We start from the raw sequence: 26,849 nt of genomic DNA on the forward strand, positions 1-26,849 counted from the left end.
TATTACCTACCACATACACACGTACACGCACATACATACATTCTAGGGTTAATTGTTGTTGGGATCCAATTAGCCTACCAGTATATTTTTGGATTGTGGGAGGAAACCGGAGTACCCGGAGGAAACCCACGCAAGCATGAGGATAATATACGAACTCTGCACAGTTAGAGCCATGGTAGAATCAAACCCATGACCTCAGTGCTGTGAGGCAGTAATGCTAACCATTACGCCATCTGTGCTGCCCCACTTACCATCCAGAGCCTCTCCTGCCTATCCTGTGTCATCCGCGGCTCTACTGTGTGTCCCACATAGCTTGCTACGATTACCTGGGCCTCTGTCCTCCTTGCTGCTGTGCGCCATTTTGGATCCCTCCCTTCCGTAGACTCCAACTGCAGCCCTGTCTGACGGCCGCGCCGGCGGGTCTGATTCTGGGCGTGCTGCTGCTGCTGCTGCAGTTCTCTTTTCCATCCGGTGCCTTTACTGTGGCGAAGGACTCAATTCTCCTGCAGAGACTCTTTAAGCTGCTGCCAGGGATTACATTATTGCTGATTAGTCTTTTTTGGTTAATTTTAGCTAAAATGGTGACAGTCCTATCCTGATGTCACTGTGAGGACGCGTTTAGTTTTGTCTGAGGACCACTAGTCTATTGCCCCCTGTTATCTGCATGATTATAGTTAGTCGGGGTTTTAGGGTATCCAAGTATGCCTTGAGTTGGGTTAGGTTATACAGGGTGGGGGGTAATGGGGAGGTTTATTTTGGGTTTACTGGGTTGTTAGGGAGGTTTACTTTTATATTTAAGATGTAGTTTGTGGCAAGACAATTTTTTTTTATTATGGTAGAAATTCGCTACCCCTTTTTTATATGTAGTGGAGAGGCTGCACTTATACACCTTAATGCTGTACTGTACCATTTTAACAATATTCCTGCCAATCTTTATGCTAGTTTACTCAAATGGCGCCTTCGGGTTTATATACTATTTTGACCATCCTTTGAGCGGGGTAATACACTATGCTACAAACTCCGTTATATATGCTATCTACTATACTGTATTATATACTCATTGTGTGATATCGTGCCCAATTCTATCATCTTATGTATCACTACATATGCTCTGTCTTGTTACTTTAGGTTTTTAAGTTATCTAAAATTTCAATAAAAATTACTCTATTTAAAAAAAAAAGTTTGGGAATCCCTGATTTCCACCAAGGATAGGGCTATTGCACGTGTGCACTTATGAAGACAAGCATTAGATGTACGCGTGTATGGATAGGGATGTTCCTCTCATGAATATGCATACAACTTTGCATATGGTTACTATACACATTTATTTCCTGCATACAATGTGGGTGACAATTACATCTAACTTGTGTACATCTCTGCATGAAATATGATGCATTATCCTTGCATTAGACATGCGGATCTAATGATAAATCAACCAGTTAGGACTTTTCTGCATCAGGTCTTTATGATTACATTCAGAAATTACACAAAAGTCAGAATATTGGGTACTTGTGTATTATCTGGGCGCCCGATTTTTTCATCACATGCCACTACTTAAGGCATGCGATGCGATCTTTCATTGTAAAGACCCGATTTTTAATTGTATAGTCACCCATGGGTGATTTCATACCCCCACTATCCAACTACGCATGGAGTTGACTTTATATAGTGTGGCGAGTGCAGCGAGCCACCGCGCCTGAAGCGCGGCGAGCGCACGCGGATTACTTTACATGTATTCTGCGGCCGTTTGCCACGCTTCGGGCTCGGTGGTTAGCTGCGCTCGTGACACTATATAAAGTCAACTCCATGTGTAGTTGGATAGTGGGGGTGTGAAATCACCCATGGGTGACTATACAATTAAAAATCGGGTCTTTACAATGAAAAATCGCATCGCATGAATTGTATGCCACTATATTGCATGCGATGCGATGCAATACAATGAAAAAATCGAGTGCCCAGATATTACACAAGTACCGAATATTGTTCATAAGCACTAGAATATCATATATATCCAGTTTACCATAGGAACTCGGTTGATAACTTCACTTGTTTTTGGCTGCAAGTCATGGGACCTCATTGTACCATTAACCACTATTATTGGCTCAGTGGTGCTAGCCAGCCATTGCATCTAACTATTCTACTTTCCCCATAGGGTACTTCTGATCCATACCACCAGAACCCATCCTTTGAAATCCACACTATCAATGTATTCTCTACTTTCCACCTTCACTTTGATGTAATTTATCGCCTCACAATAGGGGTGTTTCAGGTTAATACGCAAAGCACATTTGGTTTGCTAATGCACAAAACCATATGCACTGCAGGTGGGGCAGATGTAACAGGTGCAGAGAGAGTTAAGGCCCCCTTACACTAGGGCAATTTACATGCAATTTTGGCAATTTACATGTGATTTCAGTGATAAATCGCATGTATAGTGCCCAGATTGCATGTACATAAGAAGAGGTGCAAAGCAATGCACGTTCACATGCACATTGCATTGCACCTCCTAGGTCGTACTGCTGAAAAAGAAATTAATTGCTGGGTGGCCGCTCATCAGACACCCCACACCTAGCCGTGCGAGACGTCACACTGCCAGGTCTCCAGCCACCTGGTGCCCGTCTCCTCTCCTCTGGTATCTCCCCACTAAGCAAGTCAGCGACCCCGCCACCCTCCCCCTCCTCTTTCCCGGCAGCAACAGCAGCCTTGAACACAGGATAAAATCCTCCCGAGGCGGGTGCTTCCACTGGCCACCAATGCTGTATTCTTTTATTACAATGCCATCAGCACGGCACCCACAGCCCAGGGGTAGCGGGGACAGCCCCGGGCTTCAGCCTGGGCTGGGGTTCCCCTGGAGGGGGGGGCCTTTATTGGGGGTCCCCACTCCTCCAGGGACCTGCGCCGGGCTGACCAGCCATGGTGATCATGCTTTGGCTGGTGGACCTTATGTAAAAAGTGTCCCCCGGATGTGGCATGACACCACTGGCTGTTTGAGCCCGGTGTTGGCTTCCAAAATACGGGGGACCCCTACTCCTTTTGTCCCCCGTATTTTGGGAACCAGGACTGGGCTCAAGCGCCTGGTGCTGGTTATAGAAATACAGGGGGACCCCAGCTTTTATTCCCCTGTATTTCTGTAACCAGGACCGGCTCGATGAGCCCGGGGCTGGTTATAGCCAGGTGGAGGGACCACTTTGTTTAAAAAAATATATTTTATTACACTAAGAAGCGTGCACGGATCTGACTGATCCGTACAGGCTTCCTTCAGCCAAATATACCTGGAAAATGAGTATTTTCCAGTTGTGTTTTTTGCTGAATTATTGGACGAATTCAGCAGTACTATTTAGGCCAGCCCCCCTAGCACCCTGTAGTACAGCCCATCAGATAAATTGTATGGTACAGGTGTATGCAGTAAGATAAATTGCCTGCGATTTGTCACAGGTTGTGAAATAAAACTCAAGTACAGACATGCATCTGACATGCATGACTCCCGGGGGGGTGCCGGACGGCTCCCCGACAGTCGGAATTCCGACAGTCATTACTCCGACGTCGGAATCCCGACTGCTCCCCCATAGAGGGAGAATAAAATAGGTGGCGAGCACAGCTCGCCACCGTGCCCGCAGCGTGGCGAGCGCAGCGAGCCCGCAAGGGGCTTCATTGCGCTCCCCCTGCTGTGCAGTCGGGATTCTGACGTCGGAGAAATGACTGTCGGAATCCCGACTGTTGGTGTGTCATACCCAGGGCTATTTTTGTGCAGGCTCCAGCAGGAACTGAGGCCCTTATTCTAGTTCACTCTTTCTGACAAAGTATTTCTTAGATGGACAAAACCATGTGCACTGCAGGTGAGGCAGGTGTTACTTGTGCAGAGATAATTAGATTTGGGTGGGGTTTTACACCTGCCTCACCTGCAGTGCAAATGGTTTTGTCCATCTAAGAAATATTTTGTCAGAAAGAGTGAACTAGAACAAGGGCCACAGTTCCTGTTGGAGCCTGCACAAAAATAGCCCTGGTCATACCACACCCCTCCCGAGGAGACTCTCAAGGTAGGAAAGTATGCTTTGCAGCCACACAAGACTTCTTTCCCTTACTTTCTCCTTTAGTGTTTCTCCAATTCACCAGTGTCAGACTGGGCATTGGGAAGGGGTCATGTTTAGGAGTGTGGCCATTGCCCAGAGGGTGTGTGGTCAGCCACCATTGGTTTGTCTACCCATTAGAGAGTGCATGGCCTGGAGCCCTTGATATACAGCCAAAGGACCAGCACTCTCCACAAATAATGCACAAGCTGCGTGCCTTTGTCAAAGAATCAGTAGACAGGAAGGTTCCCCAGCTCCCACCAGACACTGGAAAACAGAAACGTCACTGCAGCAATTTCTTCAAACGGGGGCGCTACAATAAATTTCACAGTTTGAAGAAATTGCTGCAGTGACGTGTCTGTTTTCCGGTGTCCGGTGGGAGCTGGGGAACCTTCCGGTCTATATATATATATATATATATATATATATATATATATATATATATATATATATATATATATATGAACCAATAGGCTGGCACTCCACCAATTGTAATCAAATTATTTGCCCGGGTGCCATCAATGTACAAATGAACCAACAGATAGAAGACACAATGCAGCGGCACTCCCACAGGACTATCACCAAAAAAAACTGTCAGACCACTCTGGGGTTCCGTTCGACGTTTCAGTCGGGTAGACTTTTATCAAAAACAAGCCTTGTTCTTGATAAAAGTCTACCCGACTGAAACGTTGAACGGAACCCCAGAGTGGTCTGACAGTTTTTTTTGGTGATAGTCCTGTGGGAGTGCCACTGCATTGTGTCATATATATATATATATACATATATATATATATATATATATATATATATATATATATATATATATATATATATATATATATATATATATATAGAAAATACTGCTGGTGCATACATGATGTTACAGATTAATAATACCCCTATTACATCCCAAATGCCAGGTCGCACCTGGGATTTGGACACAGGTCAGTCCTGGGAGCAACCCGGCATTTCCAAGTTACAGCTCCCAACAGTGACCCGGCATTTTGCAGCGCTGCATGTGAGCCAGAATAAGGTCCATAGTCTCCATTGATCCAAAATTCAACCACAGTGCTGGGCATCACTAGATATAATCTTGAACCAGGGCAGGCTGCTCACACTATAAACTCATCTACATTATATGTTTTCTTTAGAAATTCAGGTATAGCACGGTACTGTTGTTTGCTTTTTCTTGCTGTGTTGTTTGCCACTGTAAAAATAAAGAGTTTAAAAAAAAAAAAAAAAAAAAAACAACTCATCTTTTCATCTTGCAACACTGCCTTTTACTTGCATAGCATAATATGTCACTTCTCTAATATCCAGTCCATAGTATCCATGCTTGAGCACAGATTGGTTAATCAGATTGACAGAGGTACTTACAGTATTAAGCCAGCTGTGTTCAAGCATGGATATCCCTAAAACATGGACTATTAGGGTGCATTGAGGACAAAGTTTGGAAACCACTGATCCATTCTGCTACCAACACCGTTCTTCTCATCTAACCCTACGAATTGCCCCATCCAGCATATTTCTGTCTAACCTCTCCACTCTCCGTACTAGACTGCAGGATTAGCTGTACCTCATCTCTGCAACCTGTCTCTGTTCACTGGCTTATTTTCATAGCCCATTTAAACAAGCAACCACCTATCATTTTCTTTAACTACATGACTCTTCTCCCCTTTCCCTCCAAACTACTTGAGCAACTTATGTACAACCATTTTCTCATGTTCTCTCCTCTCGCCCCATTCTCAACCTCCTGCATTCGGGCTCTTCCCCTTAACATTCTACAATACTGCATTCACTAAAATGATGAATCATTTACTTAGCGAACTGTCCAGGGGTTGCTTATCCAGTCTCACACACACACCTTTTGATCCAGCTGTGCTCCCTTCCAATGAGTATGTAAGCTCTCTGATGAGCTGGGTCCTCCCTTTATCCTTTATTTTTATATCTGTATTTAATTTTGGCAACCTTGCACATTACTTCAACCCATTGGCACTTTCGAGGTCTGTGCGGTCTTAGAAATGTATACTAATCCTACATAAATAAATTATACATATCTATGTAGCACCTCCAGTTCTTATCTCTTAATGTAACTGCTCAGCCTGTTCATCTTGCTGTAACGCCTTCTATTGCTTTACATCATTCCTCTGCCCAATTCATTTGGTTGTTCAGTTTATACCATTGTGCTCCTACTGCTACATTTAATTGTAGAGGTAATTGTACATGTTTTACAACTCACCATGCTCTTTCTCCCTTTTCTAGCCATTATCTGATGGTTGGTTCCTCACAGTATGGTCCATATTGGAGCTCTGCACACAGAGGTATTCAATGTAATATGAGCAGCTGTACTCACTCAACACAGCAGCTGTCACCTTACTCAGTTTATCACAAGCTCTTTTATTTCATCCTTGTCATAACATAACATTATTCCTTGCTGAAAACCATTAAAGCCTATGTAATGTTTTTGGATTATTTCTTTGAGTGGCTCCCATTCCTTTGGCTCACTCATTGAAGACTATTTCATATATTCAAAATAATCATTTTGTTCTATGCATTCCCTTTTTCTACCTGTCCGTTATGTTATCTCGCATCTACTACAACACTTCCCTTCTGTGTTACCATTTCCTGGTTCCACGGTTGGCCGATATTGAGTATACATATTGAACAATATTGGTAAACAATAACATTCAATGACGTCACTGGACCCGCTCAACATGTGGGCCGTTTCGCTATATAGCCAAATTGACCAGCATGTTCAGCAGATAGGGGAGAGGGGGGTCACTAACGAGTGTAGCCCCTAGACAATATTTTAAAATATATCACTCAAAAGCTTCTTTCTTAGCAATATCTAGAGCAGTGGTTCCCAAACTGATCACCAAAATGTACTTTTACTTTTTATTGTTTGCTAAAAACCTACTGGGTACATCTGTAACCGGCACTACTGGGGAAATGATATGTAACTGCCACTAAATACAGTATGTGCAAGGATATGATTGCTTGGCATTCAAATTCAGTGTTTGAGATTGTACAAAAACTTTGTTTCATGTTTTAAAACCTTGTTTCATGCACACATAAATTCTATTTGTGTGTATTTCATGTGCTTATACAACATAAATGCAAGATACCTCAAATACATCATTCAAATATAAAAATATTCCAAAATACGGAATCATCCATTATCCAAAATTCTTCTGGTCTCGAGCATTTTGGATAAGGGATACGCAACCTGTACCAAAATGACACTCTTGAGATTTCTTCCTCAAAATTACAATCACTATATAGACAGAATACAAGACAGACAGAATTGTAGTTTATATATTCTTTTTTTTCTACCATGCCTAGGATCTTGGGAGAAGCACCTATCTTCATCCAATAGTACAACTAAAACGCTTTCATTGAATCCCTAAGGCTTCCAGATGGCTCCCTCCCTAAACTTTCACAGTCTCTGGGGTTCTCAAACAATCCTGCTGACAAACTCAAACTTTGCAGAGGCAATTCCCATGTAGGACATGGTTTTACAACAATATTCCCTAGACAATCACTTGAAACACCAGATTGCAGCATGGCCTCCGTAAATGCATCAGTATTAAACAGGCAATGTGTCTATCTCTATTCTTATCCCAGCAGCACCTTCAACATACCTGAGTACTAACACTATCAGTACACTGAAACAGAATTTCACACCCAGAAATGAGAGTAGGACTCCTTACACTTGTGAGATTTTGTCAGATTTGACCCAATTCAGATGGATTGGGCCAATTTATTTGACAAAATCTGATATGCCTGATGCTGTAGGATCCCATGCGCTTTGGTTCGAACCAAGAGATTGATCCTCCTGCACATAGGATAAATCTCAAGTCAATCAGGTCCAACTTGTTGGACAACAAGTTGGACAAGTGTAAGGGGGCCTTAACAATCATGATTGTGTCAAATTTCCCTTCAACTCTCCGGCAGTCCTTGGTGGTTTTTGAACACACAATGGGACTGTCGGGGAGTTGAAGGGAAATTGGACACAATCATGATTGTTAAGGTCCCCTTACACTTGTCCAACTTGTTGTCCAAAGAAAAATCTGGCGATGCCCCATAGAAGACTATGGGCTTCTAACGCGACCCCTCGCCGCCCCGCACCGGCCCCCCTCACCTGCGTCCGGGCAGCACAGAGCTGTGATGCCTGGACCTGTGACCTCCTCCCCCTGCACTGCACATCCTCTTCGGGGGGCAGGGAGGAGGAGAGCCAGCCCCCCCTGCAGCAGCAGCTCCAGAGGGAGCGGGGAGCCGCTGGGACCCGCCTCTCATCGCCAGGTCAACGCAAAAGACAGCCAGACAGTTAGATCATATGCGATAATTATGTTTGCGGTAGCCGGCGATGGGCGGCGGTAAGGGGGCACGGATGTAAGAGCATCCCCCCCAATGTACTTGCAATCTGTCATAGAATCCGTCATACAATCCATCTGCTGCATGATTGTATGATTGAAGCTTCATTTAAATAGAGGGCTGGCCTTTAGGATCAAAAGGATAGGAGTACCAAAAATCCATTTTTTTTATTTTATTTTTTTAATTTACAGGTTGTCAGCAACTACCAATCTGCTCGCATCTGCTGTGTTATGCCATTATTAAATAGCCCGAATGCAGCAATCCTCTGTTTTCAGAGTAGTGACAGAATTGTGCAAAAGGATGTCAACCGCTCTTTTCAGCCGCCCGCCCATCTGCCACTGGAAACGTCTGCAGCTCCCAGCAACTTCACTGCTACGGGCTGCCCAGAAGCTGCATCTCTCTTCTCTGCTAGTCAGAGAGGGAGTGTCACATGACTCTGGTTGTATGAGCCATCTAAAGACAGATTGCACATGCAATCTGCTCCCAATCCCAACTGATCTGACGTGCAGCACCTCAGATCAGAGGACCAAAAATCCAATCTCCCGGGGCCGGCATTGTATGATTGTGTGCACACGATGCGCACACAATCTGCACACAATCCAGTTTACAATCCATTGAAATTGTATGATTAAGTGCAATGTCTTTCTGATGTATGGCCACCTTTACTTTCAAACCAACTGATTGTTGTACATGGATAGTCCTACACCAGGGAGTAGCTCCATTGCTTAAAGACCTCCAATGTTTGACAACTTGCCACGTACATTGTCACTACACTACTTGGGATGCTCACTAGATCAAATCATTGGTCAGCACACACTCACATTAGGAGAATAGGTGCTATTTTTTGATTGACTTTCCAGGATATGCTAAATTTGTTTGGTATCCTCCAACACCAGCCTTGTGACTTGCATCCCAGTTGCTACCTAGACTAATAATATAGTAATTGTATATTCCCATTTCTTCACTTGCATTTTAGTTGAGTAATGTTCACAGTTATTAAAATGAATTTGTTCTGATATACTTCCTCTGTTATAATAATTGTATCCATTACATTTCTCTCAGTGCTTCCTCACCTTTACACCAAGATGCTTTCTCATTTCTTCAGTATAGTTTCTCACTATAATGCTTCTTCGTCTGATATAATTCTTCACTCTAATTAATACCTGACACTATTTTTTATGCTGTTATAGTAATGTTATTTTTAAGTATACTTCCTCACATTTCCATTATTACTTTCACACTTCTGCTCTGATTCTTGCTCACTTCTCTGATGTATTTCCTCTTCACCCTGCTATGTTGTTGTCTCAGGCATTATATTTTTTTAAACACTTTCTTCTTTTAAAGCCTCAAGGTGTGACAACACAATACATACAGTATAAGTATCACAAAATCAAGACAACCATTTCAAAGCAATTATGACAAAAAAGTTACAACCATCGTGCTAATCCAAGTCATATAAGTATTATTCCACAAGAGATATTGTTGGGTCATTGGGGAGAATACGTGTCTCATACCATAGAGTGTTTCTAAAACATTGAAATATGGCATTTCTTGTAGAAAGTGGTAAAGTCTCAGCCATTATTATAATTATCACCTCTGCAATATAGTTTCTCAACTCTTCACTATAACACGTACCAACTCGGTTACGTACTTTCGCAGTTTCACAGATAGGGGAGAGTATTCCAAAATTCAGTTTGGCAATGAGCCACCGAATAACATTAGTGGCGTCTGCTATACAAGGGTCCCCTGACTGAGAATTGTATTGTAGTCCATATTTGTAGGACTTAGATACCCTTGTTACCAGATTGGGTGGTTTGCTATACATTAGCCACCAGATTAAGAGAGTGCTATACACTTACCTTTGCAACAGACAGCAACCACCAGATTTGAAATAGATATTATACACATAGGCGAATCTAGGGGGTGGTCCGGGGGTGCACAGGACCACCCATTAGCCCATTTTGTAGCTGAGTGATGGGGCTTTCCAACAAGCCCAGCCCCGTGTCTCTAGCCCCCTGGGAACCGGAGATACTGCCAGGCAAAGCTGGAACGTTTTCCTTATAGGATAACATGGCAGTGGCGGATTCAGGGGGGGGGCACCTGGGCACGTGCCCCCCCTGTCATTATTTTTGTAGCCGAGGACCAGGGCTTTCCAATGAGCCCAGCCCCGTGTCTCTAGCCTCCCGGGAACCGGAGATATCGCCTGGCAAAGCTGTAACGTTTTTTTCCCCATAGGATAATATGGGACCCGTCAATTCCGACCCCCCCACCCGGTTCCGGCGGCTGCCAGTTACCCCCCTGGCATCGCAGAAGCTTGTGGTTGATCTCATTCCATTCCAAATCGCTGGGCCTTCAATATGTTACCAGGCTGGTCCATATCGGTCAATCGGTTTCAGAGATATTGCATGTAAACCAATTTTTTTATTTTTGAAATGTAATTTCATGGCTGTTCATGTTCTTTGAGGGCAGATAACTCTGGAACCAAACATTCCAGTTTCACTGGACCAAAATCATTCAAAGCCCACTCAAAAGTTCTTCAATATGATATTTGTCTCATGTAAATGAGTCAGTTGGTTCCGAAGATATAGCCGGTTAAATTAGAAAACTGGTTAAAGGGGGGAAGGGGTGGTTTTCTCTCCCCCTCATACCAGAAAATGCAGGGACTAGGCTGGTGTAAAAGGGGCCAACCTGGGAATGCATTTTCTGGTGTGAAAGGGGTATTTTTTCAAATAGCCGGGACCTGCAGTGCTCTGAATACAGCCAGGCTCTGCCACTGTCAGTGGCTATCACTTCTGCCTGGCGGCAGCTGTCCCCGTTTAGCGCGAGCATGTATTCCACCTTGGCAATGAGCATGTAATCCCACATGGCAACAAGCATGGAACCTCTGGCAATGAGCATGGAACCCTTGGCAATGAGCATGTAGATAAGCAGCACTTATGTAGCATAATTTTTAATAGGCATTATGGTGTTTGGCATAATACATAATGGACATAATAGCGTGTAACTTAACGTGTAATGGACATTATGGTGTAAATGTTTAATGAGCGCCTTTGGCGCACAATGTCCCTGTTTATGAAGCGTATTGTGAATTTTGGCTTAATCTGTGTGGCATTATGTGAATTATGGCTCAAGCCATGTGGCAATATGTGAATTTTGTCTCAATCCATTTGGCATTATGTAAATTCTGGCTCAATCCGTGTGGCATTATGTGAATTTTGGCTCATTCCATTTGGCATCATGTGTAAGGGGCAAGTATAATGGGGTGTAGTATTTTGTTGCATAATGTGTAGAAGTTGTATATGGTGTTGTACACTACACTCAAGGACACGCCCCCTGTTGAGTGGCCACACCCCCTTTTCTGGAGCGTGCCTTCGGCGCACGCACAATTACGTCCTTCACATTTGTCGCCATGGTGGGCCTGCGTACTTTAACTGCCAGGGCCTATTTTTAATCCCATTCCCACCCTCTCTCTGCCGCTCTCTTAGCATGTACACTGGCACCACTAACACTGCCCCTCCCCCACCTAAACCCTCTTTTATCATGGTGCCCCCCCTGTCATTTTATCCTGGATCCGCCCCTGTAACATGGGACCCGCTAATTCCGACCCCCACCCAGTTCAACGGCTGCCAGTTCCCCCTTCGGCATCACTGAAGCTCGAGGTTGATCTCAGTCAAACCCAAATCGCTGGGCCTTCAATCTGATACCAGGCTGGATCCATATGGGTTAATTGGTTCCAGGGATATTGAGGTTAAACCATTTTTTTTTTTTTCATTTCTTAAATGTAATTTCATGACATGTTTATGTTCTTTGAGGACAGATTTCTCTGGAACCAAACAGCCCAGTTTCACGGGACCAAAATCATTCGAAGCCAACTCAAAAGTTCTTCAATATGATACTGGTCTCATGTAAATGGGTCATTTGGTTCCGAAGATAGAGCTGGTTGGTTAAAGGGGGGTAGGGAGAGAGGAGTGGTTGTCTCTCCCCCTCACACCAGAAAATGCAGGGACTAGGCTGATGTATAAGGGGTCAGCCTGGGAATGTCCCTGCATGATCCTGCAGCTTCCGCTCCAATTCTTCTCCCCGCTTTCACCTCAGCCCGCCCCCCCTTTAATCATGTGGTGCCGGCGCCCGGCGTGCTCCCCCAACGTCACGCACAACAACAGCACGCACAATATTTCAAATGTCCACTCGGCTAGAGGGGCACTAGGAGGGGAGTGGGAGCGTGCTCTGCGCTGCGCTCTGCTCCTCTCCCCATAGATGCAGCTGCACCGCTCTCCATCTCTCCCTGCAGCAGCAGCGAAGGCTCATATAAAAATTTACAGTAAGTGGCACTTTTGGGGGCATTGCTTAAGGGATGCTACAAGTGGCGGTATGTGGGGGCATTACACATAATGTGTGACTTAATGTGTAAGGGGAATGACAGTGTGCAGCATCATGTGGAAGGGGCATTATGTGTGCAGCATCATGTGTAAGAAGCATTATGTGTGCAGCATCATGTGTAAGGGCCATTATGTGTGCAGCATCATGTGTAATGGGTACTATGGTGCGCGGCATCATGTGTAATGGGTACTATGGTGTGCGGCATCATGTGTAATGGGTACTATAGTGTGTGGCATCATGTGTAATGGGTACTATGGTGTGCGGCATCATGTGTAATGGGTACTATGGTGCCATCAAGCAAGAACCCCCTAGCAAGGAGCACGTAGGTAAGCAGCACTTATGTGGCAAATATGTAATGGGCATTACGGTTTGTTATATAGTATGTAATGGGCATCATGATGTGTGGCACAATGTGTAATGGGCATTATGGTGTGTGGCCTTATGTGTTATTGGCATTACGGCGTGTGGCTTTATGTGTAATGGGTATTACGGAGTTTGCTAAAATGTGTAATGGGCATTACTGTGTATGGTCTAAAGTTTAATACCACACCCCTTTTTGTGATGCCACGCCTCCTTCCCATGAGGCCACACCCCTTTTTGGCGCGCGGCTACGCCGCGCAAAGGTCCCCCTACCATTATGTCTAGATCTGGGACCACCCATTACCATAATTCTAGATTCGCCTATGATTATACAGTATAGTGGCCACCAGACAAAGGCCCTGCTTATGAGACTGTAGGGGCCCCCAGATTGTGGATGATCACCTCAACTGTGCATTTAATTCACACAAGTTGGAAATTTGCATAGACTTTACATTTGGTTACCCTGATTCAGTCATCTTATTACGCCATTACCTTTCCACTATGATACATCCTAACTACTTTCATTTCATATCTCCTTACCTTTACATAAAATCCCTTCTCATTCACAAAACTACATCCTTACCTTGCGACCTAATACATGTATTTACCCTATGACTGCTTTCTATGATTTTGCACTAAACGGTTTCCTTCTCCAACATGCTTTTGTGCCTCTCCACCAAGACTCTTCCATACCTTATACTATGCTATTTCTTTTGTGCCTCACTTTTGTACCCAACAGCGCTTCTTCATCTATTGCACATCCTTACCTCTCCAATGCACTATTTCCTCCTATACAATATAATACATTCTCACACCAGAGGTATAAATCATTTAAGCCTACACTATGATACTTTTTCATTTCTCCCTTATGTCATCACCTCTGCACTATGATATTCCGATCCAATATAATTCTTCTTGACCTATTTACTATGCTACATTCTCACATATTTAATGTAACCTTCCCTTCAGCGTAATACTTCCTTGCATCTTCTCCATGATACTGACATCTTCATTTCACTACATCATCTGCATATGACATGGGAATCGTCCACCATTATTCCATCCATTCACTATTTCTTACCTCTTTAACATGGTACTTTGTCCTTCCATGATCTACAGTGGGACGCTGGCCAAACTCTTATTTTTTTAAAGTGGCAATGATTGCTGCTTTAACAATTCATCGGAGTTTGGCCGGCAAACTCAGTCCCTCCTACATTTCACTGATGCTGCTTCTTTACTGACACTACTCTAGCTTCCTGTAAAAATTATTCACACCAATTAAATGATTGGAGTTATGCTTTATCTTTATTAACTGCTTTGTGTATCCCTGTTTTGTCCAGAAGCTTCTTTATATATATATATCTCTCTCTTCAAACACATTTTCCTCTGTGTCCTGTGTAAATCTAGTCATTTATATCTTCAGCTTAGGGTCCTTCAAGCCTCATCACTATTTCATTGTACTCTGCTTATTTCCTCTAAAAAGCTCTTCCCATTTCTCTCTGAATCCCGCTCTATGTCCTGGCTGCAGCCTTTCTTTCCCTCTCATTCAATCTTCTCTTTCAAGTCTCCTACCCCCCTTCTTGTTCTCAACCTGCTACCTTTTTTTTCTATCCTGCAGGATAAAAAATAGTCAGAGTTTGCAGAGGGAGGAGAATCGGTGGCAAGACAAAGATGGAAAAATCCATGGAACAGAGGTAGAGTGACAAGGAAAAATAGGCGGATACATGAAGATGAAAGCTGGTGTGTACAAGAGAATACTAGTGTATAATCCTATATATAAACTTGAGTGTGTTCTTGTGGGGTTAAATAAGGGTTGTATAAAGGAATAGATGTGATGGACATTAGAAACAGTGAGGCAGGAGGGGGAATAAGGAAGTGTACATCTTGGTATTTAGAACAAGGTTATATCCCTTGACACTCTCAACTAGAACATGGTCCAAAATTAAACACTGTCAGCTGCTTAATGGATATTTTCCAATAATAACACTTAATATCCTTGACAATAAGGAATGCAAGTGAATGCTGCTATATAATATCTGTCCAAACCTAATGGGGCAGATCAGGATGAAGAGAAGCCATTAACAGCATAGACAAAGCTTGTAAGTTTTAAACTTTGTTCCTTAAAAAATATCTAGATATTCTTACAGTTACTGTCAGTTATTATAATTAGTGAAAGGAAAGCACTGCTAAGTATACTATTAGAAGGTTAGTTATCCTCAGTTGATCACAGTTTAGGGGTGAGTCTGGAAGTAGCTGAATTTGGGCCCGTTCCGATGTTCTGTGGACAGGGCCGGCTCTACCACTAGGCAGCTTTAGGCATCTGCCTAGGGCGCCGTGATCTAGGGGGCGTCACCAAGTCTACAAATCAAAAAATCAAGGATGTCTATGAGGATCCTTGTTGTTAATGCAGGTGGCGGCCGTGGAACTTCTAAGACCTCACCTCAATACTTTCCCTTGAGACATACTTCCTACATTGCTGCCCCCTCCTCCTTGCACTCTGTTGTGGGTGGCAAAGGGGGGGTGCAGAGGACCTCCAGGAAAAGCAGGGGTCTTGGCCACCTTCGGGGGGGGGGGGGGGGGGTCACGGGGATTAGATGACCACATGATCTAAAAAAAATTGGGTGGGGGGGGGGAGTAGGTTGAAGTTTTGCCTAGTTGCCTAGGGTGCTGAGAAGCCTTGCACCGGCCCTGTCTGTGGACTGCGCATGCGCGATTATGTGCTTGTGCAGCCCCACTGTGCGAATGCCTTTGGCAAGTATCACACTTGCCGAGGCATTATCTTGGGTAGGGGGACATCCAGGGGGGGGGGGAATCAGGGGGTCCCCATGAAAACGCTGCCCATTCCCCTGGGAAAGCGGGTGGGCCAATGCCTGCTGGGGGCCAGTTGCTGACATCACATTACGTCACCACCCACCCTCTCTTCGGCAGATGCCGACAGAAATAAAAGTCAGTTTAGACTGACTTATTTCCAAAGGGGAGAGAAACCATTAGATGTTCGCCACCATCAAATGATTTCTCTCCCCTTCGGCCGCATGCGAGGGGATGGTGTTTGCGTATGTTACTGAGGGGACTTGGTGGCAGGGGGCGGACTTTCAGCTGGGTGGTGTTAAGGCACTCGCTAAGCAGCAAACGGCCGCTGCTTAGCGAGCGGTACTGAATTAGGCCTTTTATCCCAGGTAGTAAATTCTACGATAATTTTCTTTGCTTAGATGTTGATTTCATTATGATAGGTTAAAAGTAGCTCAGATGTTGTAGTAACTAATGGTTTGGTTTGCCCACAGCTGTATATTATAGGCAGCGTGAAAGAGAGGATCCGGCTGAAGAAAATCATAGAAAGAGGATAACAGAGATGCGAGACAGCAGGCAGAGGGAGAATGGAGGATGGAGAGAGGGATAACGGTACCAGAGAGCAGATACAGCAGGGTGGTAGATGGCTGTGTATTGATAGAGAATCCATGATAGCTGTGCACCACAGGTAGAAAGGTTAAATTGAACAGATTAATATCATCCAGATTAATCTCTGAGGATTGTGTGTGTTTGATCTGCAGCATTGGGGAGGGCTTCTCTCCCCCCTGTCCACCTTTATGTTGTAGAGAACACAAGTGGGGGTGAGGAGGCAGAAATTGTAATTTCTAACAGAGTTCTTAACTCTAATCCCGAGCCAAGGGATGGGAGTAAGAGAGGGCTAGTGATACTGTATTATTCACAGACGAATGCTGTGAGACCGAGCAGAGATTGTGATAGCACAGAGGTGACAGGCAATAAGAATATACTCTATTGGAATTGACATGTATTAATGACAGATATTATTGTGTAAGAGAATTAATTGTTCTTTAAAACATTGTTTGCATGGGGTAATTGAGAAAAGATGTGAGGGCATACAGGCAAGAGAAGAGGCAATATAATAAAACAGTGTGCAACCTCTTAGAAAGAATAGATGGGCTGGCTGCTCTAATAAATCAATCAGGAAGTTTACAGGACAGCTGAACAAAGGGATGAATTATTGTTGTAAATGATGAGACATCCTGTAGGTACTAGGATGAGTTTCCCTAGGGTATTTGGAAAATCACATGACAGCAGTGCGGACAACAATGTAAATCTAATGCTATTGTAATAGGCGTTAAACTGTGTTCCTTTATGCTGAAAGACATCTGAGCACTTTTAATAATTTTGGGTTATTTGATAATCAGGTCAAGTAATAGTGGATCGTATTAAAAGGCAGCTTTCTTTTTTCAGGGCTTGTGACTGCCACATCATCAATCTGTAACGAGATGATTTGCAGGTGCCGACTGCAATGAAGGGTCTGGGGGACGCCCGTGGCCGGCACCTGTCCGGAAACCTAGACTCACATTCAGACTCCCTGTATGTTCCACAAGACCGGACCCCTTACCTAATCAGTTCCACAGAAGCCTACCCACCAGAACCTCGATACCCTGAAAACTCACTGCACCCTGATTGCCTGTACCCGCTCAACAACCAACTCTCAAACAGTAGCACCTTTCCTCGAATCCATTTTAATTCTCACTATGAAGCTCCTGAGGAGACTCCACCATATCCTACCCCTCATGCACCCCCTGCCAAAATCAACCGCCTTCCTGCCAGCCTCCTGGACCAGTTTGAAAAGCAGCTGCCCATTCACAGAGATGGTTTCAGCACTCTTCAGTTTCAGCGGGGAGCCCCAGAGGGAAAGGACCGTAGTGAAAGTCCTGGACGCATCCGACATCTTGTCCACTCTGTGCAAAAACTCTTTGCAAAGTCCCAGTCCCTTGAGGGAGGTGGAAGGGCCAGCGTGAATGGCAAAAAAGGGTCATCAGAGGACACTAAAGGAACAAAACGGAGTAAGAGCAAAGAGCGTGGAAAGGGAGATGGCAAGGGCCAAGCACGGAGTGGAACAGTTTCTGGATGGTGGAGTTCAGATGATAATTTAGATAGTGACACAGGCAGTTACCGTAACCCAGCGGGCATGATGACTCTTGGAAGGCGACCTGATCATGGAAATCGACATTTTTTGAGTGGATATAATACTATTAGTGAGAGCATGTTGAAGGCATCCAAAAGCAATAATGACCTCAAGTTCACGCCCTTCCAGCCCCCAACTCTCACTTTATCCCCTCTACCTGCTCCCCACGAGGTGGTCCCTGTTAGCTCTACATCCTCACTAAAAAGAGGGTCTTGGTCAACACTAACACTTAGTCATGCCCGAGAGGTGTGTCAGAAGGCATCAGCCACTATAGACAAAGCACTGGTCAAGTCCAAGTCTTGTCATCAGGACCTCAGCTACCAGTATCTTCAGGTGGGTAAGGATGATGAGCTAAGTTAAGTGAAAACTTAAATTAAATAAAATACATAAAAAACCCATGCAGGGAAAACATAAAAAAATGTGATTAGATAGATAACTTTTCCATTAAAGACTTACTCCACATTAAAAAATCAGTACTTATGTATTATCTGGACTCCCATGTTAAATGCACCCCATTTTTTCATACCCCTACTATCCAACTACGCATGGAGTTGATTTTATATAGTGTGGCGAGCGCAGCGAGCCACCGTGCCCGAAGTGTGGTGAGCGCAGCGAGCCCCGCGAGGGGACGCGGTCTCATAAGAAAAATGGAAGTCCAGATATTACATAAGTACCAAAAAATCATATTTAAAAGTTTAGACTATATAACTCTATCGGAATACAGATTGCATTCCAACCATATTTATTTGAGTGTCTTTGTTATAAAACTGTTGCATTGCTCTGTTACCACATATTGCAGTCTTGTGTATGACTTACAGGTGCCAAGTGGGGAGTGGACCGGAGCCCCATGTAAGGACGATGACATTCCATGCAGACGTATGCGCAGTGGAAGCTACATTAAAGCTATGGGTGATGCAGACAGTGAGGACTCAGAAGGAAGCCCCCAACCTTCCCCCAAAACTGCAGCTAGGAGGCAGAGCTACCTCAAGGCCACACAACAGTCATTAAGCGAGCAGAGCACCACGCAGAGGTACCAGAATTATTTTTTATATATTATAACACCAGCACAAGTTTATGTGGATGCCATACAAGAATAGGCTAATGGTCCTACAGTTACACAACCCTTTCCTGTGCAGATACTGCCACCCGGAGACAGTTTTGTAGAAGGACTGTTGCCATGAACTGTAGGGGGGGGGGGGTGTGTGGATCAATTGGTCACCAGCAAGTTGTTAGACAGTTATTAGTTTGACATGCATTTAGGTCAACATGCATTTAGGTCAACATGTGTCTAGGTCGACATGCAAAAAGGATGACATGGGTTAGGTTGGCAGTCAAAAGGTCGACATGAGGTTGTTCGCTGGTTTTTTACCCGGATGTCGACATAGTCGACATGGACACAGGTTAAAGTGCATCGTGTCCCCTCCCATGGCTCGTTGTGCTTGCCATGCTTCGGGCTTGGTGCCTTGTTACTCTCGGCACACTATTTTATTCTCCCACCACGCCCTTGTGGATGGTAGGGCATGAAATACCGCTTGTCGGCACATGTCGGATCAAAAAACAATGGAAAACCCCATGTTAACCTTTTGACTGTCAACCTAACCCATGTCGACCTAGACATATGTCGACCTAATGGTTTCAACTTAATGACTGCCTAACAACTTGCTGGTGACCCAATGACCTTATTACTTTTATTGACAGTGCATCAAATACAGGGTTAGCGAAAAATACGTTACCAGGCTCACTTTAGAGGGCTCTACTGCTCAGAATGAGACAAAACTGAAACTACAGATAATTCAAATGATGCCCGTGTCATTTATTAAATAACATGAAATATTGAGCAAGCATATTAACCATTAATGTGCAGGTGATTGGACATTACAATGTATAACCCTTTGGAACATTCATAGCACCACCTTTCAGTGAATTTTTGAAACAACCATTTTTATTTAACAAATGACTAGTGCATCATTTGAATGATCTCATAGATAATCGGGTGCAAAGGTTTAAAGCACAAACCGGGTGTGACCAGTTTAAGACAAATCCCACCCTACTCCTGCTGATATACTGAACTGCCTAAACCACCTTAAAAATTAACAGAATAGATCAAATGCTTTAACTACAGAGCAGCTCCCAGATAGATTACTGGGTCACTATTTCACAACCAATTAATTATATATAGAGAGTGATCAGATAAATCATCAGACTTATCAATCAAATAAAACATAAATGTAACAATTGTAAGCAGCAACTTTCACAGCTTATGGAAATAAAAGTCTAATTAATTAAAACAAACCCAGTTATACTCATAGATGTATAGAAACGTTAATTTAATTATACCAGTCCAGAAGTTTTTAGCTAATCGGTACTATGCTCAACCTCCATATATTGTATTCAGGGTATATTTGAGATGCTGAATCCGCTTCAAGCGGAGAAATATATGGTGTGAAGATGAACTAGTTATGTCCAATTAACCATATATATTATTGTCACTGGTCATATATGGACCAAGCTAAGGTATTTGTATCCACGGGTAAGTGTGCCTTGCATGGGTGGCCATCTCTGAAGCGCTCTCTAATCTAAGTCACACCCTGGTGCCTTAGATTAGTGGTTCCCTGCTCCGTGAACATCCGGTGACATCAGCTGCCTGCCCACCGAAGGCTGGCAGCCGGCCCCATTCACATGTGGATGCCCAGCGTTTTCCTGGGTGCACCAAGCATTTTCGTGGGTATGCTCGGGAAACGCGCCTCCTGCACGCCCCCATGCCCCCCACTGTGAGTGCCACAGAGACTATGCAAGTCTCCGAGGGTGCCCGCAGTGAAGGCCTGCACATGCAAATAAGCAGGCAGAAAACATTGGTCACCGTTGCAAATTCTCAACATAGCGACCAGACCAGAATCACCCCCTGTATTGTCAACGACAGAATGCTCCTGGATGTGGCCACTGAATGATATTGTTTATAAAGCATATTTGTTATAGAACTATATACCATACATCCCAACATGACACATTGCTCTGCTCCTGGACTTTCTTTTTTTAAAGATTGAATTTTGATTGGATTTTGAAGAGCGTGTCGAATAGACCGCTAAGGGGGGGGGGAGGGGGGGGTGTACAGAATGAAAAAGAGGGGGGGGGGGGGAAACAACACTTTACAACTTGCAATAACAAGTAATAAATATACAATCGGTACAGACATACGGTTATAACAATACAGAAGTCTTCAGTGGAATTCCACTTTTAACTATAGTTGACTCTAGAAAGAATGTAGAAATCGTGTGTGTGCGGATAGCTCTTTCTGAGGTGTATGTTTAAGCCTTCGCTATTTTTTAAGCGAGCCAGGCCATCCACTTTGCTGTAGCAGGCGTATAGGAAGTAACGCAGGCGGAACCCTCCGTTTCAAGTCGGAAGTGGTTATGGACCGCTTCTTCGATAGTTAGGGTCGTAGGAACCAGAGGCGTCCACCAGTGACTGGCCAGAAACAGCTTGGCCGATATTAGGATATGGCCGAGCACATAATGGGTATCTTTAGGGACAAAATCCGGGAACAAATGGAATATAGCTATTTTCGGGTGTGGAGATATGGGGACACCGGAGAGATCCGAAAGCAACGTGAATACCCTAGTCCACATCCCCTTCAGTTTAGGGCAAGACCAGAATATATGGAGTAGTGTTCCCACTCCTCCACATTGTCTCCAACATGTGTTGGGGGAGGATGGCCAAATTGAGTGGAGGAGGGCCGGGGTTCGATATAGCCTGTGTACCAGTTGGTAGAATTGTTCTGTATGGGACTGACATTTGGAGATATGGAAACAGTTGTGGAAGATGGTTTTCCAGTCGTCATCAGATAGAGGGCTCGTAAGATCATGCTCCTATTTACATTGGGAGCGTGTTTTAACAGGGTGCTGCGGGTCCGTGAGTACATTGTACAACCAGGTGATGGAGCCCTTGGTGTTTGTTCTATTAAGTCTATGAAGGATGTATTTGGGTATTGGCACTATTTTGTTGGGGGGGGGGGGCTGTGCTCTGTAACCAATGTCGCAGTTGGAGAAATAAAAGTGCTTGGTGGAGACTGAGAAGGAGGCTTGGATTTCGCCAAATGAAAGCATGGAGCCCTCTCTGAGGATAGCTCCTGGACTTTCTTATTAATGTATGATTACCCTCATTTGTGTTGAACAGGTAGATTGCTAAGAAAGGTTCTTCAACATAGGTGATGACAATTACAATGTAAGAGGGAAGTGCAGGAGCAGAGCATTGAGTCCCTCCTGGAGGGGGTCATGTTGGGAGGTATGATATAAGTCTAGAGATACATTCAGCTGAACATATGCACATGTAGTAAATGCACTTTTTTTTATATGTGTATTTTTTCCTGATAATGTTCAGGATGCAAAGACACCGAAACTAACAAGAGCCCAAAACACTCTGAACATTGCTTTATTTATGTATATATGTAAAAAAAAATAATGATGCATTCTCCCCATAAATAATTATTTTAATCTATGTATCGTTAGGTACTTTGTACTGAATTTCTCTATACAAACAGTAGTTGCCTACCCTTCTGCATTCTGCAGGAGACTCCCTGAAATAGCAGCAATCTCCCTCTCTCCCTTATAAGTCTAGCAATGTCCCTCATTTCTCCTAACCCACATTACACTGTTACATTTTTGGAGGAAAAATGTAATGAGTGATAGATACATTTATATTGACTTTAGCAAGTACAGTAGCTCTTACTAACTGCTTTGGGGCTCATCTACATTTGGATATCAGTCATTTTAAAAGATTCCTCTCAGATGTAGCAGTACAAACCCATGCTCACAATCTCTTTTCACAATCATTCCATATATGGAACTAGACACACCCTTTGGGTGGAGCATGACACACCCCCTCAATGGGGCGCTTTGCAAAATTCTACTACCAACTATAACCTCCCTGAAACTAGTTTTCAAAAGTAGGCAAGTATTTCACTCAATGGGGCAGATCTATTAAGCCTGGAGAAGAGATAAACTGGAGATAAAGTGGAGATAACTTGGAAGAGTTAACGCACCAGCCAATCAGCTGTGTTTGAAATATGACAGTTGGGATCTGATTGGCTGGTGCGTTATCTCCTTCCAATTTATCTCCAGTTTATCTCTTCACCAGGCTTAATACATCTGCCCCTATATCGGTTGACTTGTCTGTCTTGAAAAATAAAAACTGACATATATTTTATAACATTCTTTGCGGTTTCCCCTCAGGAGTCTGGACCGTGTGGACTCCATGGACATTCTGTCCCCTCCAAAGTTTCCGAGCTGGGATGAGGATTACAATCAACTGACTGAAAGTGTAACAGAGGAGAGCAGCCTGTGCCAGGTGAGAAAAAGGGTCAGGTTTTTATAATTTGGCAAAGAGACACCACAGGGATGGTTTAAGAGGTAGGAGGAACCATGTGAATACTCATCTCTAGTATTTATTTAGTCATTTATTAACAGTTTCTTATATAGCACACACATATTCCGCAGCGCTTTACAGAGAATATTGAACATTCGCATCAGTCCCTGCACCAGTGGAGCTTACAATCTATATTCCCTACTACATGTACATGCACAACCAGACAATCTAGGGTTCATTTTGTTGGAAGCCAATTAACCTACCAGTAGATTTTTGGATTGTGGGAGGAAACCAGAGCACCTGGAGTAAACACACACAAGCACGGGGAGAATATATAAACTCTGCACAGTTAGGGCCATTGTGGTAATCAAACCCATGACCTCAGCACTGTGAGGCAGTAATGCTAACCATTACACTGCCCATGCTGCAATGCAATAGAGTCTACTGCAAATGGTTTTTAGGATATCCATCCTTTAGCACAGGTGACTAATACCCCTTTCAGACAGAAAAAAAGACCCGGGAATTTCCCTGCTCTTGCCGTGTCGACCCGGGTTTTTCTTCTGTCTGAAAGGGTCAACACGGGTCTAAAGTTCCGGGACTTCGACCCAGGTATTTACCTGGGTTTTTCCCGGGTCTGGATTCCAAAAACCCGGGTCGCCGGCTGTCTGAAAGGAAACGACCCGGGTTTTTGGGATTATTACACATTGTAAGGCACTGATTGGCTCTCCATGTGGGGTGCTGGCTGATTGGTTGTGAGGATAGGCTTCTCTGAATGGCTGGGAGGGCATGGCAATGGAGCTGGCCTCTGAGGTCATTAGGGAGCTGAAAAAAGGATAGTATGGCCCACTGGTAGAAGCAAGAGGGGAGGAGGATATCGGCAAACAGATGACTGGGACAGTCAAAGATGCCACAGTGTACTCAAACATTGCAAATATACTGACAGCCATGTGAGGTAACATGTACCTTCCAGTATATAAAAACAATAAAACTTGTTTACAACATATCCTTGTGTCATGCCATGGTTAATGCAATGCAGTGAGCAGTCACCACCCACTTTTGATGACCTCATCTCTGTGTGGCCTTTAAAACTGTCCTTTTCTTATGACACACAGAGTTTTGCAGGAAAAATCCGGCTTCTGTGTGAAAGGGGTCGACACGGGAAATACCCGGGTTTTTGCTCCTGTGTGAAAGGGGGTCAGCCCCTTGCTGCCTAGTTGTACCCGGGTTTTTGTATCCGGGAAATACCTGGGTTTTTGGGATTTTTCTGTCTGAAAGGGGTATGAACTAGCACCTCAGTCAATTTGATTTAACCATAGGTGCGTACACACGGCGGAGATATATTGCTCTGCAATATAGTGCTAGCAATATATTGCTCAGTGTCTCCTTTTCATCAGCGACCAGAGATGGTCGCTGATGAAAAGAAGCCTCTGCCGGGGAAGCTGCAGAGGTAATCAGCTGGTCGCAGGAGCAAGCTCCTGCGACCAGCGATTATAATGGGGCTGAAAACGGGAGCACGCGCCCGGCGATTTATCGCCGGGGCACACTCCCATCACTGGCAATATGGTCGTCAGCGACCATATTCCCATCGATTTCAGACCCTTTTGCTGCCGTGTGTACACGGCTCATCTGTACTCAAGTATGGCTATCCTTAAATTCTGGACTATAATGGGGGAGTTTAGGAACCTCTGCCTTAGGCTATGCTTTCACAGGTGCAATTTTATTTTCATTTTACATGCATTTTTAATGATAGAAAAACACATGTAAACATATTTAATACTAAAAATCATTATTCAGTGACTTTAAGTACATTTGTATTTTTACTTTGTGTTTATTAGAAAGCTGCTTGTTCAATTTTCATTTTTTTTGCAATACATAGTATTTGAAACTATCACTAAAATGCTAGAAAAAAAAAAGGTACTTGTTTCCTAGCACGGCCACCCCGATTTGCATCGGGGTGGTCGTGTCGGAAAAATCGCGTCGGTCGCATCGCATGCGACCAAATCACATGCGATGCGACCGACTCGATCGACCCTATTTTACATTGGATTCAATGTAAAATATTCCCCAGACCCCCAATTTTACCCCCTCAACGCCGCCACCCCACGATTGACGCCAACCCGAAGTGTGGCGAGCGCAGCGAGCCCGCGAGCGGCGGCGGTGCGCATCCTCCGACCTTTTCATACCCCTACTATCCACGTTGACGGTAAAATGGACCTGGTTTCAAAGGAAATCGGGTCCATCGCGGGCATCGTGTACCTTAACTTTAAGGTACACGATGCCCGCGATTGTGGCCGTTCTAGGAAACAAGTACCAAAAAAACAATTCAAACATAATAAAAGTATGTGTGTTCAGTATGAATCTTTTTTTTTTTTTATATCATTAACCTACCAGGGCAGGTCTGTCCTGCCCCAGAAATACTCACCACAGAAGGGGCAGCCGATGCCTTCTGCAGCAGCCCCTGTTCCCTGGGGTTGCTGCTGGCTTTGACTATTTGCAGCCGCTCAGGGAAGTTCGGGGCTGCTCGGGCATTTATGTGTTTGGGCACCCGAACTGCCGAGCGCTCACAACAGCCTCAAATTTTCCTGTATGGGGCCTGGTCACTGCTGCGAATGGCGGTGGGGGCAGCAGCAGGGGAGCCACGGCTTACGATCGTTGGCGTGGTGACTGTTGGGGGTGGAAAGTGGTATGGGGAGCTATGTGTGTGTGTGTGTGGGGAGGGGGGGTTGCCCCTAGAGGTGGTGTGCCAGTGGACAACTGGAGGCACCAATGGTGCACACCTACTTATGATTGGTATGCCTGGAAATTTCCAGGCATACCACTGAAGCGGTTAAGAAAATCCACAAATACTGGTTGCAGTGTTGAATTATGAAGTTTTATACATGTTATAGAGGTCCACCTAGTGGCCAGTATTTGCAATAAAATGCTATTCATGATTAAAATATAGGTCTAGATTATCTTATTGTCAACGTGAGTAAACTGTATTTGCATAAACTGCAAATTACTTGATTTCTTGGCATGAATTTGGAGGACAACTGGACGGCCACACATGTTCAGAGGAGAGAAGAGAGAGATATAACAAAAAAACACAATGCGTTTATCTTGCACTAGATAAACAGAGCACCTCTCAGTTAGTCCCTGTTAGTAATGATCAAACAATAATGCACAAGTACAAAAAACGGAGGGCGTTACAGATGAAATAATTAAATATATGAGCAATAAAATCTTATGATAAGTTAATTGCTTTGTCTTCATTATGTTTAGAAGTCCTTTCCATTAAGATCACCCAATATTATAGAGTCTGAAATATCCAGGACACTAGCGCACAGCGCACCCGTTATCCTGACAAA

The 26,849-nt window shown here is 44.2% G+C and overlaps 1 protein-coding gene across 4 annotated transcripts in view; it reads left to right on the plus strand.

The window, feature by feature from the left end:
- DLGAP4 (DLG associated protein 4) overlaps nucleotides 1-26,849 on the plus strand; it is a 157,648-nt gene that overhangs the window by 48,974 nt on the left and 81,825 nt on the right. Inside the window, exons 2-6 of one of the 4 annotated variants that reach the window (XM_083147772.1) lie at nucleotides 6,330-6,388; nucleotides 14,800-14,921; nucleotides 17,418-18,474; nucleotides 18,960-19,171; nucleotides 23,370-23,484. In XM_083147772.1, the coding sequence (XP_083003898.1) occupies nucleotides 17,476-18,474; nucleotides 18,960-19,171; nucleotides 23,370-23,484 (1,326 nt within the window). In that variant the 5' untranslated portion in view covers nucleotides 6,330-6,388; nucleotides 14,800-14,921; nucleotides 17,418-17,475. The remainder of the gene's footprint in view (nucleotides 1-6,329; nucleotides 6,389-14,799; nucleotides 14,922-17,417; nucleotides 18,475-18,959; nucleotides 19,172-23,369; nucleotides 23,485-26,849) is intronic. The other 3 variants (XM_083147774.1, XM_083147771.1, XM_083147773.1) reach the window with 3 other exon arrangements.

This window comes from Crinia signifera, chromosome 6 (genome assembly GCF_055691185.1).
Source record: "Crinia signifera chromosome 6, ASM5569118v1, whole genome shotgun sequence".
Taxonomy (NCBI): domain Eukaryota; kingdom Metazoa; phylum Chordata; class Amphibia; order Anura; family Myobatrachidae; genus Crinia; species Crinia signifera.